At 44.6% G+C, this 14,949-nt stretch overlaps 1 protein-coding gene across 20 annotated transcripts in view; it reads right to left on the bottom strand.

Moving 5' to 3' along the window:
* The window catches only part of Itpr1 (inositol 1,4,5-trisphosphate receptor type 1), a 335,636-nt gene that overhangs the window by 98,985 nt on the left and 221,702 nt on the right, over positions 1-14,949 (bottom strand). For all 20 annotated transcript variants that reach the window (XM_031382803.1, XM_031382806.1, XM_031382804.1 and 17 more), the window contains 2 exons: positions 11,400-11,532; positions 9,442-9,632 (listed from right to left, as the gene is read on the bottom strand). In XM_031382803.1, the coding sequence (XP_031238663.1) occupies positions 9,442-9,632; positions 11,400-11,532 (324 nt within the window). The remainder of the gene's footprint in view (positions 1-9,441; positions 9,633-11,399; positions 11,533-14,949) is intronic.

Below are 14,949 nucleotides of genomic sequence, written 5' to 3'. Positions count from 1 at the left end.
CTGATCCACGTACAAGTTCTCTTCTGTCTGTAGTGGAACTTTACCACGCAAGAAGGAACAATATCAGGTCTCTACTATCTCTAGAAGGATTATCCCCATGCGCTGTGCTTCTTCCTAATAACACAACTGTCAGTCTTGGATGAATAAGCCTGGAGATTCTTAAAGCAGTGTCTTGGCTTAGAGGCCAAATTGAATGCTTTTAGACCCACGTACTGCCAAAGGTTGTCACTTGGGCAGACTCACTAACAACTGAGCTCTGAGAGTTCACATTTTTCTTTATCAAGAAGTTAGGTCAGTTTGATGCGCCTGAGCATGGTAACAGCTGTGCATTTCACACACATATGGAAGCTGGAGAAGGATATTTAGGTATCCTTTTTTATCAATCTCTACTTTGTTCCTTTGACAGCCTCCCATTAAGCTTGGTGTTGACCATCAAGCCGCTGAGACACTCCTGATTCTGCCCCTCACAGTGCTCGGGTTGACAGAAACGCGTGCAACTACATGCTCATGAGAACTCATGCTTGCCTAATAGCACTTTTATCCGCTGAGCCATCTCTCCAGCCCTGATAGTAGCTATTTTTGAATTATGGCTTTCTATGACACCAGGATTTAGGCCAATAATCCAGAGGACTTCTGCTCAATGACACCCAGGTTTCCTGGAGGGGGACAGGAGGACAATACACTCACATGTCCAGGCACTGGAGGGAGGGAGCAGAAAAGGCTGAGCCAGGGGAAAAAGAATAGCTTCTGCCCTCTGCTCAGCTGGCATGGCTACCAGCATAAGAAGTTACATACAAAGGCAATCATATTTCCTAACTTTCTGGATGTTCAAAATTATCTTAAATATATAGCCAGAAAGAGAAAAGTTTAAGACCAATAAATAAAGTCTGTCTTTTTATTTATTTATTTTTCTTTTGGTTTTTCAAGACAGGGTTTCTCTGTTTATCCTGGATATCTCTGGCTATCCTGGAACTTACTCTGTAGACCAGGCTGGCCTCGAACTCAGAAATCCACCTGCCTCTGCCTCCCAAGGGCTGGGATTAAAGGCATGCGCCACCACTACCTGGCATGAAGTCTGTCTTTAAATGACAAGGAACTTCATGAAACAATAGAAACTAACACCTGAATGTCTGAAGAGCTGGGAGGAGCGGAACACCACACAAGGCACCTTCTGGGATGCAGCAGGGGCCCTGAGAGGCAGCAGCTGTCACCAGCTTGCTCTCCAGGTGAGTAACGAGGCAGAGAAAGGTAAGGCACTTTTGCTGGAGGCCTGAAGAAAGGGCATTTCTTGGGTCAGTTTCCTTTACCTCTTGCTATTTGTTTAATCTTCTGGAGAGTTTCACAATGGACTTTGTTTTCCAACCCCCATTATTGAAGAGGAACTGCGCTTCAAATTCACAGTTACTGAAGGCTGCTAGGGGCACAGCTGGATTCCAATGTCCCACTCAAGACTCCAGAGCCCTCTGTATGACGGGACTCCCTTTCAAAGCTCTTTTCCAAATCTCTGAATATTTAAGCATCAATTCTCAAAGGAGAGCCAGGACTCAGAGGTGGACTCTAGATGTGGTATTTTGGCAAGTGGCCTCACTGTTCAAATCCCTCTATGTTGACGGGTAGGCACAGCCCAGGGAGTGGGGCGGGATGTCCCCTGGAGATGTCAGGCTGTCTTTATCAGTCTTCATGCCAACAACCATCTATAAGTCCCCACATGTTGGGGGACAACAGTCCCCGACTCTGGGGTTAGTTCACTTCTTTCCACATGGATAAAACCTGAGGTTAGAAAACACCACTTGAAAGTGACTCATTTCTAACTCTCCTGCCAAAAACAACACCCATTTACGTAACTCCCTCACACAGCAGACTTTTCCTCCTCTTCAGGGTGACTGCCCTATCAAACTGAGGCTCATCTCCCCACAAGCTTGTTACCAGAGAGTCAAATCACACTATCTACATGCATCTATCTCTCTGTGATGTGGAGAGAGGGGGTCGCAGACAGTCAAAGCAAGGAGTTCCTCCCACACTGTGCTCTGTAGGGATAGGTCCAGAAACAGTACGAGGTCAGATCCCAGACCGGCTGGGATTCATTTCTTAACCCAACCTTCAAAAGTGGTCGGGGAAAGGCCCCATGAATCAGGGAACTCTCTCTTTTCAGCTGAACTCACAGCCCAGTTTCTGGACTGAGTGCATCTCATATTTTCCACCCTCTAACTGTGTACGTGCAGAGGGAAAACTTTCATTGGGTGTGTCTGTAACCCAGACCTTGGCAGAGGAATAGCCGTGGGCAGCCACTTGATATATGAAAATCACTGTGCTTCTGCAACTGGAGGCAAATATTCCAAGAGGAAGAAAAAAATATCGCCTTAGTTTGCTATGGAGTATGCTCTCTAGTTAGATAAGCACACACCTCTCCAAACATCTGCATTAGCTTTAAACATTTGAAAGTCATGGAAGTTCATAGACAGGTTTTCTTCCTCCACATTCCAGGTTAAGGACAGCCCCTGTCCTCTGCAGGGAAGAGGAAACGAAGGGAACTTCCCCCGGGTGCTGGTGGGAACATCTTTGTAGGAAGGAACACAGAAGTTGGCACGGACGTGAAGGACGGATATACAGCACCATGAGGCTTACTGAGTGCTGTGTGTGCCAGAAATTAATTCATAAGCAAATGCTTATTTTATAGTTTCCCACTTGCGACAAAACATCAAGCAGAAAGGAAATATTTCTTCTGGGGGCTGGCACTGGATCGGAGACAAAGCAGCAGGAAGCGGTCTTCAAGATAAGCCTGATCTCCCACTGCCTGACAAGTGTGTCACCCATCCAGAAGGCTCAAGGGCTATGCCCCACCATCTTCACGCTCCTGTAAAAGAGCTGCTTTGAAGGCCCCAGGCAGGAGAATTAGCACCATTAGAGAAGCCTTAGAAGAGAGAAGATTCTGAAAGCCTTGGGGACAGGGTTCCTCCAAGTCTGTTTCTGCTACACTAGGACAGTCGAGCCTTGACTTTTGGCTTTTTTCAAGGATCCAGGTGCTGAGAGGTCAGTGATGGGAGTTTTAGGACAAGAGGGCTGAGCAAGTATGCTGAGCAAACGTCCCTGTGCCATTGGTTCTGCTTTCCTACTGACTTGAGTCTTTTGACAGTCTGGCCAATTAAATCCAGCATTTCTGGAGAGCCAAGGTCCCCAGTGGCCTGATCCTCAAGACAAGACTGAGTTTTCACACTCCATCCAAAGGGAGTGAATATGGGTCAACACTTTCTACAAAGAAGGGATTGCACTTCCAAGGAAACACTACGCTCAATTCCAGAGACTGGAGTGCTGTCCTTCTCTGCTCGTGGCTTTGAGTGGCCCATGCGGAGGTGCACAGTCAATTATAACTGAAGGGAAATAGACTGGTACCAGGGGCAGCCCTACCGACGCTCTCTTTTCCTCTACATGATCTCCTCCCAATGGAAGGCTGAGGCCTTCTGCAACTGCATTGGTCCATGGCTAGAACGTAGTAGGTATTTCATTCTCAATTCTGAGCCCAGGCTTTAAAAGGATGGACAGCTGGGTGATGGTAGGAGAAGGATGGGAGCCAGAGCCATGGCTCAGTGTTTAAGAGTGCTCACTCTTCTTCCAGAGGATCAGAGTTTCAATCCCAGGACCCATGGTTGGTATCTCACAAGTGCCTGTAACTACAGCTCTGGAGGATCCAGTGCCCTATTCTGGACTTCTACTGTACCTATAGAGAGGTTACCTATGGCAGACCCATACACAGATTCACACAATTACACATATAATTAAAAATAAAAATAAATCTTAGTTGGGGAAAACAGCAGACAGCTTCAACTTCTATTGCTTCGAGCATGTCTCAAAGAACCCAGCCACCATGTTGTAGGAAGAAGCCCCCCACATGCCGAGAACTATTACACTCCAGCTCTAGCTGAAGACAAACTCTCACAGCCCAACAAGTGGCCATGCAGATGACGCTAGTCCAAATGTCTTGATGAATTCAACCCCAGCCAAGACCACATAGCTGGGGTGAAAGAGCCACCTAGCTGAGCTTCAGCCCACAGAAGCACGTGACGGCTCTCAAGTGACCACTGGGATCTGAAGGGGTTACTCAGTGATAGACAGCAAAGATGGACAGCATGGGAGGATTAACTGTGGCTCCGACCCATTACTTCCTTGAGTGTATTTCATCTTACACTACACAGAGTTCATGTGCACACACCTCACAGGGGAGCTGGGAGTCTTCAATGAGATACTGTGAATGAGAGGGAATCCTGCAGAGGAAACCTAGGCAAACCAAGCTGGTTGCTAGCTAGCTGTGGCCCTTGCTCCTAGGCCCAGCTTTCTCGCTTCTCCTAATTTTTAAAATTGTCGCATGCTACCAAACTGGCTCTTTGGGTATTCAGTTGGATAAATTTTCACATACACAGAAAGTTGTACGGCTCCCAGAGAAGACGACACATAATACTTCCATGTCCCAAATACTCCCTTGTGCTCCCACACTTGACCAAATTCTCCTGGGACCCCTGACTCCGAGGGCTGATCTGGTCTCTATCACTGTTTGTCCTTCCAAAAAACCAGAGAGATAAAACAGAGTATGTTGCTATCTGCACACTCGCTGACTTCTTTCCTTCAGCCTAGTATGTGCGAGAGGTCCCTAGGCTACTGATTGATTACCAGCTTAGCTTATTTTCATTGCTGAGTTCTTGCTGTATGGGTGTACTATGGCTCACTCGGCCAGTCATTACTGTTTTTAGTAATTATTTTCACAACTTAAGGATGACTTCAGAAATGAACTCCCCAGGGAAAAAAACTAAGCAACTATTGTTACTTAAAACAAACAAACAAACCAACAAAAGTCTTGTTTTAAAGTTGAGACAGTCTAGAAGAACCTGCCTGTTTCTTAACATGATAGACAGGGGAACATGGACTAAAAGATAGATTTTGAACCTTACACGATACAGGATTTGAAAGCGACTTTCCTTTTGCTTCTTGATATAAAGAAGGTAGAAGAGTCTGAGAGTAGGTGAACGACACTTTAAACACAAGCCTGAGACACAGCCCTGCCTGTGTCTCTCCATTGTCCTTCCGACAGCCTGCGACTGGCAAAAACAAAGCTCAGGAAACCCATCTGACCACAGCATGCTGTCCTTCATGAGAACGTGCACATCACACGGAACAGGAAGTGGTAATGGGCAGTGAGTTCCAGTTAGGATGACCCTGTCTTTCATGGATCACAGCGTTTATTTCAGCAATCATTAATAGCCGCCACTTCAGTCTCAACTGAGGGCAGACTCGCCCCCCAGCTGGTCATTTACTACTTTGAACCAGCTTTTCTCCAGCAAGACCAAACTCTGAGTCACCCTCCCTGGGGCTTTAGGGTTCCTGTCCTCAGCTGGTCCCAGACACAGCCCTGGCTCTAAATTATTTTCTCCAGAGAAAAGAGAGGCTTGGGGCAAAGTGGGGAATCTCTCAAGTCAACTCCATGCTAGAAGAACGGTTCCTGGAGCCATAGGCCTGATACCACGTAGTGGGTCAGACTGGGCCCCTGGACATCACAGAAGGGGACGAGGCAGAGGGAGCATAAGCTAGATCCTGAAGGCTATGTCCACATATACTGGCAAAAGCCTATAGCTTATCCACACCCGATCCTGTTACTCATTGGTGTCCTGGATCCCTGGAGAGGGAGAGAAAGAAAGCGTGTCTCCCAGGAGTGGCTGACCAGACCTCACTGCCACATTTCATCTTCCACCAAAGCACATGAGTCACGAGTGTGTGAAAACATGGAGCTAATATTCATAATTCCTGAGTAAGATAAAGAACTGGAAGGAAAAACAGCTTCTGTCTGCCTCGCCATCCCTGTCGGGATGGATGCTATGAAAAACAGGGCGTCTTGCCAGCACCCCAGATTCCACCTCAGCAGTGAGCCTTGGGAGCTGGCAGTCTCATCCCTTTGAGCCGCCCCACGCTTCCTTATTCCCTCATCTGTGGTGGCTCAGAGCATCTACTCATTCCTGGGACAGGAGGGACGTCTGCCCTCCCCTGTGCTGGACTCAGTCAGCCAGCTCCGTCTTAGGTCCATGCTTGGCCTCCGCAGAGGGTGTTGGTTTCACCCACTGTAGCAAGGCCTAGGCTCCCTCTCTCTCTTAACCTCCCCCTCTTTTCTTTTATCACTTACTAAAACACAGCCAGGTAAGTGTAGGGCTCAGTGTGTAACCTTGTACGTAGTCACCTAACTGCCACCTACACAAAGATGCAGAAGGTTTTCTAGCATGCAATGGGCTCCACCGTGCTCCCCAGAGATCCTCTCCCTGGTGAGTATTGCTCTCGGAGTAATCAGGAGGTAGAGCATTTACTACCTCAGCCCCTATTTAATGTTTTCAAGAAATACATTTCATTGTGTATGCTTAAGGTACGCAACATGATGTTGTGAGGCACGCACAGACAGGATGTAACTTACTACAGTGAAGCCAATCCACCCATCCACCCATATTCTTACACCTACATTTATTTTTGTTTCTGTAGCAACAGCAGAAAAAAAAATCTCAGTTTTCATAGATCTCATACTAGCTGCAGTTTCATTCCCTGTATCAATCCTCGAGCTATGCATTAGGACACTACACTTGCTAATACTATACATTTGCTACTTAGCACATTTGTATCTTTTTGTTTTCCTCCTTGGTGACTAGGACCGAACCCAGGGCCTTGTGCACATGAGTTTAGTGTTCTACCACTGAGCTACATTCCTAGCCCCTGTTTTTACTGAGGCCTTAAACTTGCTACGGCGGAGCGGTTTTCATTGATTTCTTCCTCCTCCTTCATCTACTTCCCATAGACTGGGATTACAGCAAATTGATTTTTTTGTTGTTCTTGTTTTTGTCTCTGTCCATATATAGCCCTGGCCGTCCTAGAACTCCCTGTGTAGATCAGGTAGGCCTTGAACTCACAGAAATCTGTCTGTCTCTGCCTCCCAAGTGCTGTATTAAAGGTGTGCACCACAATGCCCAGCCAGCAGATTAACTGTGAGTTACTGCCTGCCTCTTATGTGCCCTCTGATGACAGAGTTAGAGCCTTAAAGTATACTTTTGAGGCTCCTTAGAGGGGTGCATTGCTTCTCGTCTAAATCTCAATTCTCATCCGGGCTCTTTACCTTCTCTTACACAGTGCTCTCTTCAGTCTCGAGACCTAATCCCTAGTCAAATCCCTTTGGGCCTTTCCATGTTGCACACTCCTCCCGTGTTGCAGGCCTCATGTTTAGCTTTTACCTTGCAATCCTATGCCCATCCTTGAAAGCACCGGTCACCAGAAAACTTTTCACAAACTCCTAACCTCCTTATTCTGATCTAGCTGTCTGTCTGGCTGGCTATCTATCATCTAGAGATATCTCCTCATTACCTTTGTCAACACTGGTTTCCCCAGCACAACCCCTTTTCACAGGGAAGCCATAAGCTCTGTTCTTGACATGTAGCTTCCTGTATGGATATACATGTCTCTTCTATCCTTGCTAGATATTCAATTTTTGTCTTTTTTGAGAATGACCTCAGAAATTCTTAGATTTCTTCAATTAGTAAAGCTTTTATTAAAAAAAAAAAAAACATGGGGAGATGGCTGGGCATGTAGGTCATCTGGTAGAGCATTTGCCTGACCAAGTGGATATTTAGATCAATTGATCTGGCCACAGGCGATCTAAGACCAGAACATTCTAGCACTGCTACCATGCCAACACGGGGATTTGACACTGTGTACAGCACTTGCAGGAAATATATCCCAACAAGGGCAAGGTCCCATGAATCCAGCCATTCTCACACCCAGGAAAACCTTAACAGCTGTCTTAATATATCATGACTCACGAACTCATGTGCGCATGTGACGACTCAGACAAGCAGTAGACTTTGCCACTGGCACGGGTGAGTAACTCATTGCCACAAATCTCTGTGCATAATAAACTTTGAAGTGCGTGTTGGGCCAAGTAGGGATTGGAGGGCAGAAAGAAGGGCCCCTGCAGTGGGTTATGCAAGGCCCAGGGTTCCAGGCTGGAAGGGTAAGCAGAGGCTAAAGTCTAACCTATCCTGTGTTTGCTAAGTCAGTGTCTTGGCCCAGAACACATCTATCCTTAGGGAGAAACAACCTTTTCTGATATAGGAAGATATGAGACTCTAATAGTATATGTTCTGAATTTAAATGTAAGGCCAAGAAAGTGTCAGGTCCAATACAGACATAGGGGAAAACCTTCTATTATATGAATTAACCTGAATGAAGTATGGATCAAAATGAGTGTGTGTCTCTGTTCACAGGTACATACGTCCAAAGAAAGCCTCATTCAGTAAGCTCACAATGAAAGAAAGACTCAGGCAGAATCAGATATTAAAAATGGTTAAGGTGCTCAAAACTAAGGGGGCTGAGGCAGGAGGATCATCAGAAGTCTTTTGTCTACACAGTGAATTCAGGGTAAGCCTACGACATGGAAAGACACATGTCATAAACACAAGTTTTGAAATAAAAACAATCATTTAAAATGTCATTTCTAGTTTAGTATGGTATCCTAATTGTTCCTGTAACCCTCCTATACTAGGAAAGGTGAGGCAAAAGAAGCCGGGAAGTCAGGGTCTGCCTGGGCAATCTAGCAAGGCCTAACTAAGAGGAGAGAAAAATGAAAAAGCCCCTTGTATGGAAAAATTGTAACACACACATACACGCATACACACATTAAGGCTCCTTTAAATAAACTCTGTGGAGCTGGAAAGAAAATTTTTTTACAGAGCATCTAGGTTCAGATTCTGGAACTCACAACTGGTGGCTTACAAGTGTGAGTAACTCCAGTTCTAGGACTCCTTCTTCTGGCCTCTGTGGGTACCTGCATGCATATTATGCACATAAACTCACACAGGCACACAATACACATAAAGGAAGCAAATCTTTTTTTTTTTAATGGTCTGTGCAAGGACATTTGCCAAAATTAATACTGCTTAAATATTATTTTAATAACAACATATTAGTATTTTAAAGATCATTTAAAGATATGCGCAGCCAACAAAAAAGTCATTTCTCCATCTTTGACTAGCCTAGCCTGAGTCTCTTTTCCCTATTAGTCATTTGTTTCATTGGGCTTTCAGTTTAAAGGTAGAGTTTATAGTTCACAGTAGTTACAGAGCCTACAGACAGGTAAACATTTTAGATCCTCTAAAGAGCACAAGTCTGAACACACTTCTGCCCATCTAATGGCAGGAGCATCTATATTCCTGAATAAAGACTATAAACAAACCTTTAATCATCCATTTGACACATGTTACGGCATACCTACGTTCAAACACACCGTATACTTTGGAACTATACTTGAAAAGACAGAATAGTCACAGCATGAGAAAAATGAGGTCTCCCTCATGAGACCAAGGCTCAGCCTGGGGACCTGGCCTTCAGAATCAGGGTACGGCGCCAGCTGCCTCATCGGCTTCCTACCTGGATGGTGGTGTTGCCGCCTTCCAGAAGCGCGATGGCCAGGAGAATGCTTTCGTGGAATACTCGGTCACTGGAGGCATTCATTATGAGATCGATGACCAGGTTGGAGGCTCCCTCCTTGTCCAGGTGACACTGAACCTCAGCCAGGCTCATCTCACCCCTGCTTGTGGAGCTGGATCCAGGACCTCCCCCTGCAAAGGCAGAATGTTACTCGTATTAAGACGTTGAAAGCTACCAGAGATTTGCATATTCACTAAGTGCCAACCTTAAATGCTCCAAATGGTAAGTTTGTCTCAGGACACCTAAACTTACAAGTGGCAAAGATGGTACTGAATTCAGGGAGGCAAAATGAAGGAAAATGGATACATTTTTAGCAAGCAGCCCAAAGCCATTCAGCCAATACAGTATCGTAAGGTATGATGACTTGGGGCATAATTACCAAGAATTGGTTTAAGAGTCCAATCAAAAGGAAACATCTCTTAAGACTCCTCCTCGAAAAGCTTCACCTAAAGTGATCACCACTGGCCTTCTTTCTAACCAACTCCTTCTTTGACATCATTCATTCATTCAACAAGTATTAAGGCAGTGCTTGGCATGAAGTCAAGAGCTGGGGGTGGGGGGGAGAGGTGAACAAACACAGTCCCCCATCTTCATAGCTCTTCAGACAAGATGAATCAGTTAAGAGGAAAGGGCCCATGGCATTCAATGGGATGGTTTCTGATTATTTTCAGAAAGTTCATATTTAAGAACATGTCTTCAGTTATTATTAGCAATAACTGAAACAATAAAGCATAGAAAAACGGACTGGTTAACCTCAGAATGCAGAGCACTCTTCCCTGTGGAGTGCAACAGAACTGCCCTCACTGCAGTCCTAATACCCGTGCACCACAATAGCTGTACGGCAGCCCATATGGACGCATCTCCCCAACAAACTTCAAGTTTTCATCAGAGGAAAGCCAAACAACCCTACCCATGAGGTGCTAGGGTAAATACATTAAATACTAGGATTATAAAAAAAAATTTAGGTATATTTTATTTTATGTGTATGAGGGTTTTAACCCAACTGTACTACTTAAGTGCACCATAAGAATGTCTTGTGCCCTAAGGTGTCTGAAGCTTGTACTGGGTCCCCTGGAACTGAAGTTACAGACGACTGTGATCTACCATGCATGTTAGGAACTAAATAAATCTGGGTCCTCTACCTGTGTGATAAGTGCTTTTAATTACAGAGCCACATCTCTTTCACCCAAACAATATGTTTTTGATGTTTTGTATGGAACTTTCTAAGGATCTGAATCTGCTCCACAACGCCACAACTCCAAAATTATATCTTAATAACTCGCTTTTGTGTCTTGAGCACTGGGTGACACACACACACACATACACACACACACACACACACACACACATTTGATTTGAACTTTGTGTATGCTCGCGAGTATGTATGTGTGTATGAAATAGACTTTTGTTTTTCTGTTAAACTATGCTAAGAATAGTAATTGTCATGTAAAGGGGTAACTTGAAGAGTGTTTGGAAAGTCCTCAGAGCACTCAGTAGGCACATAATGAATGCTAGTTTTCACCATCTTGGCTGCCATCATCCTAATCAGTTTATGGGTAAGCACAACTCCTAATGAGCACAGGACAACAGACAGTGAAGTCTAGCTTCCCACATCATCTGAGTATCACCAAGAGGGTCAGGGCAAAGGATGTATGCCAAACATACATGCATAGAAATGCTATCATATAGGGAAACATGTTCATGTAGCACATAGATGGTTCATCAAAGACAAAAGACGTTACAACAACAACAACAACAAAAGAGAAACAAATTCAAAAATAAAGAAAATCAAAAAATGTCCAATACATCTAAGTTTCAACTTGTCAAGTAAAAGTAGACAGCTACTTGTGACATGCTCAGTTCACACAAGATGCTCATTAGCACAGCACGAAGCCTACCTCCTCCCCCAGGCTTGCTGGGGCCTCCTGGTGATAGTGGGCCATTGCCAAAACTGGTGAGGCTCTCTCTTCTCCCTGAAGGTCTGATGTTTCCATAGTAACGGTTGACCAAAATTTGCCGGAGTGCCTCACCCTAATTTAAACAGGATAATGAAGTCAGATTTCAAATTTAAAGCATAATTGAGTGATTAATATTTAAATTGAAGAAAAAACCCACACCCATACACAGGGATATTCAGGTATATTCAACCGAGTTTCACTCAGTGAAAAAAAAAAAAACGAGATTAATGAAAAGCATTTAAGAAACTTTGATGTCAACTTCCAATATTTTCTCAGGGAGCAGAACATGTTTTATTTTTTTATTTTTTGGAGAACTTGTGGCAATCTACACTATTAAATTCTGAAGTGCCCTCTCACGCAATGATAAAGAAGGAACAGTAATTCTGAAGGGCGACTAACAGCAACAAGAAAACAAATGAAAAGCCCTTTGGGTTAAGCTGATAAAATTTGGACAAACTGCAAATTTTACAGGTCAGCTTCACATAGCAGTATATATATATGAAAAAAGAAAAATGCTACCTAAGGCACTGGGTTGATTCCTGAGGATGTGAAGAAGGGATACAGTATGTGAGGCAGTGTCTAGCAGAAGGGTGGCTTTAAACTCACTCTGTAGCCAAAGATTATCTTGAATTCTGGGTACTTCTGTCTACTCCCCAAGTGATGGGGTTAAAGATGTGTGACATGATGCCTGGCCCAAGAAGATAATAAGATCTTACAGTAAGAGCGTAAGCTGATATGACAGTTGACAGCAAGCCTTTCTTACAAAGACGGCTGATGGGGCCACGCGGTGACGACAGGGGGATGATATGGGAAATAGGCAGTGGTTCCAAACCTATGGGTCATGACCACTTTGGGGGTCAAATGACCCTTTCACAGGGGTCACCTAAGACCATTAGAAAACACAGATGCTTATATTATGGTTTATAATCGTAGCAGTGGCAACATTACTGTTCTGAAGCAGCAGTGAAAAGAATTTGATGGTTGAAAGTTACCACAGCATGAGGAGCCATATTAAGAGGTTGTATTAGGAATGTTGAGAAATGCTGGGTAAGTGTGAGGTATCAAATATGCTGATCAAAAGTAAGCAATATGGACAAAACAGCACCATGATTTGCTTAAAAATAACACAAGAAGAGGAGAAATAAGGAAGGGACAGAAGAGGTAAGAATGAGCAGGAGGAGTTGACAGCTGAAGTTGAGTTACAGATAGTTTCCCAAACTCTTCCTATTCCTTTAATACGTATTTCAAGGTTTTCCTAGTGGGAAACTTAAAAAATATAATCATCAACAAAACCCCAGGAGTGTGGGCATAATGACCCTTTCTTACAACTCTGACAGAAGGAATCTGATTTACATGCAGCCTCCAGGGGTGAGCTTTTTCTCAGCTCTAACACCTTTCCCATCCCAATCCTAAGGGAGTCCTAGACCACCAACTCTATACTTCCCAGGGACTGTTTCCTAGGGGCAAAGTAGTAAGGCCAAGAGTCCCTTCAGGGCAGCAAGAGAGAGGCGTGGGGAGTCTAGCAGAGGGAGGTGCTGAGAAGTAGCAGGTCTCTAAAATAGTCAAGAGTTCTGAGGAGACCTGGAACTGAAGCATGAGTCAGTAGAATTTAAAGTGATTTGTTAAGAAGTGCTGAGAATAGGTCTGGGACTGGGGGAAGGGTTGTGAAACAAGCTGGAGGGGGGAACAGATGGGGGATTGTCCTAAGAGAAGCAGGCAACCAGGGAAGAGAGGGAAAAGGCAGAAGCCTGGGTCTTGCCAACTGGAAAAGTCTATCAGTCACCAGGGCTACACTGCCACATTTATCTCCTCTGTTAATTTATGCTGGAGCCCACAGGGACAAACATGGATGAAGTAAGAGGGGAAGATGCTAGAAACCTGGTGAGTTTTACATGAATGTGCAGAAAATGGGGGGGAGGTACCCAAAAACCTTAATTTTCCTTTCTCCATCCCCCCCCCCCAAATGGGAGAGCATTTTTCCCGTCTGCTTATGAAACTCATTTCCCACCTGGACCACCAGAAAGTCCATAATGCCAAGACTGTTTCCAGCAAGGAAATCACTCGCAGTGTTTAAAGTACTTTCAAAATGAAATGCCTTGCTCTGGAGAAACAGTTCCGGTACAGAGTTGTTTCATGGCTCAGAAAAAACCATCTTGATATAAAGATGCAGCTTGACAAGCCAATCAGCATTCCCCAAAGCGTCACTGGGAAACCGGGGACTTAAAAGCTAACTTCGAGAGAAAACAAATTCGAAAGAAATATCCGAGAAGAAAGAAATGGAGAAGACAGGTTACCTCTGAGTTGAATGAAAGATCCGAGAAGAAAGAAATGGAGAAGACAGGTTACCTCTGAGTTGAATGAAAGATTAAATATAACCCCTGTTTAAAAAGAGCCGGATGCGAGAATGCTACCAGTCTGAGTGAGAGCAGAGTCTGGGGTAATGCAGAAGAACCTCAGCAAAGGCTCAGAAGCCTCTGACTAGATCCCCTTGTAGCTGTGAAGAAACCTCTGATCTGCCAGCATGCTCTCAGCCCATCTATGTTGCCATCAAGAGCCAGGAAGACAGCTGAGCTGGGTGGTCAAATCAAAAGATGAGCGATGGGAGGCTGTCAGCAAATGTGCACGCCTGACCTTTACATGGCAATTCGACTCTGGACTAGGGGGAACTCAAGGCTTTCACCTCCCAGGCTTGTTTTCTTTCCAATTCTTGATTTGGGGGTTGGGGGCAGCAGCACTGGGGGCTGTTTGCTATCACTCAGGCAGAAGGTGAAGAAGAAGGGAACATGTGGGCTCTGCACAGGAAGTCCGTGTTTATGCAGTCCGGATGCCCAAGTGATACAGAGGGACTGCACATTTGCATTCTGCCTCGACAGAAAAACCCTAGCAGTTACCATAGCAACAGATGCATCAAATGGTACATTTTCCCCCATAATATCATGAAATGTGCTCATTATTGGGGGAGGCTGTAGAACACATTCCACCCACAAACTTTCCCCATTCTTATACGATTTGTGGTATATATTAATCTCACATCAGAAGGGTGTGTGTGTGTGTGTGTGTGTGTGTGTGTGTGTGGTATGTGCACGTGCACACACAGAGAAATATAAATATACAGAAACAGAACAGAACAGGAAGGAATTGTTTTGGCTTATTCTTGAATAATATATTAAAGTTGCTTTGTTTTTCTGTATAGAACAAAGACAGGATTCTGGATAAAAGGGGACAGGAGAGGAACATGAATTAACATTATTAAAAGTTATGTAAATCTCTAGTGTTTTTCTGAGCCACTGTTTTAATTTAGGCAAAGCTAAAATCTTCAGAGAAAAGCCTTCCTAATCATCTTGGTTGGAATTACTCAACATCGAGCGCTAAGCTGTTCACTGCATAGCAGGCTGTAGCATCTGACTGCAAAGGAGAAAACAGAGATGCCCCAGTGCTGTCACTTCAGCTTTGGCACCGAGGTGTAGGAGAATAGTTCTTTTCTCCCTCC

Source organism: Mastomys coucha, unplaced genomic scaffold, assembly GCF_008632895.1.
Source record: "Mastomys coucha isolate ucsf_1 unplaced genomic scaffold, UCSF_Mcou_1 pScaffold20, whole genome shotgun sequence".
Lineage (NCBI taxonomy): Eukaryota > Metazoa > Chordata > Mammalia > Rodentia > Muridae > Mastomys > Mastomys coucha.
Note: the sequence above shows the minus strand (reverse complement) of the source record. Positions and strands in the feature narration are given on the sequence as shown.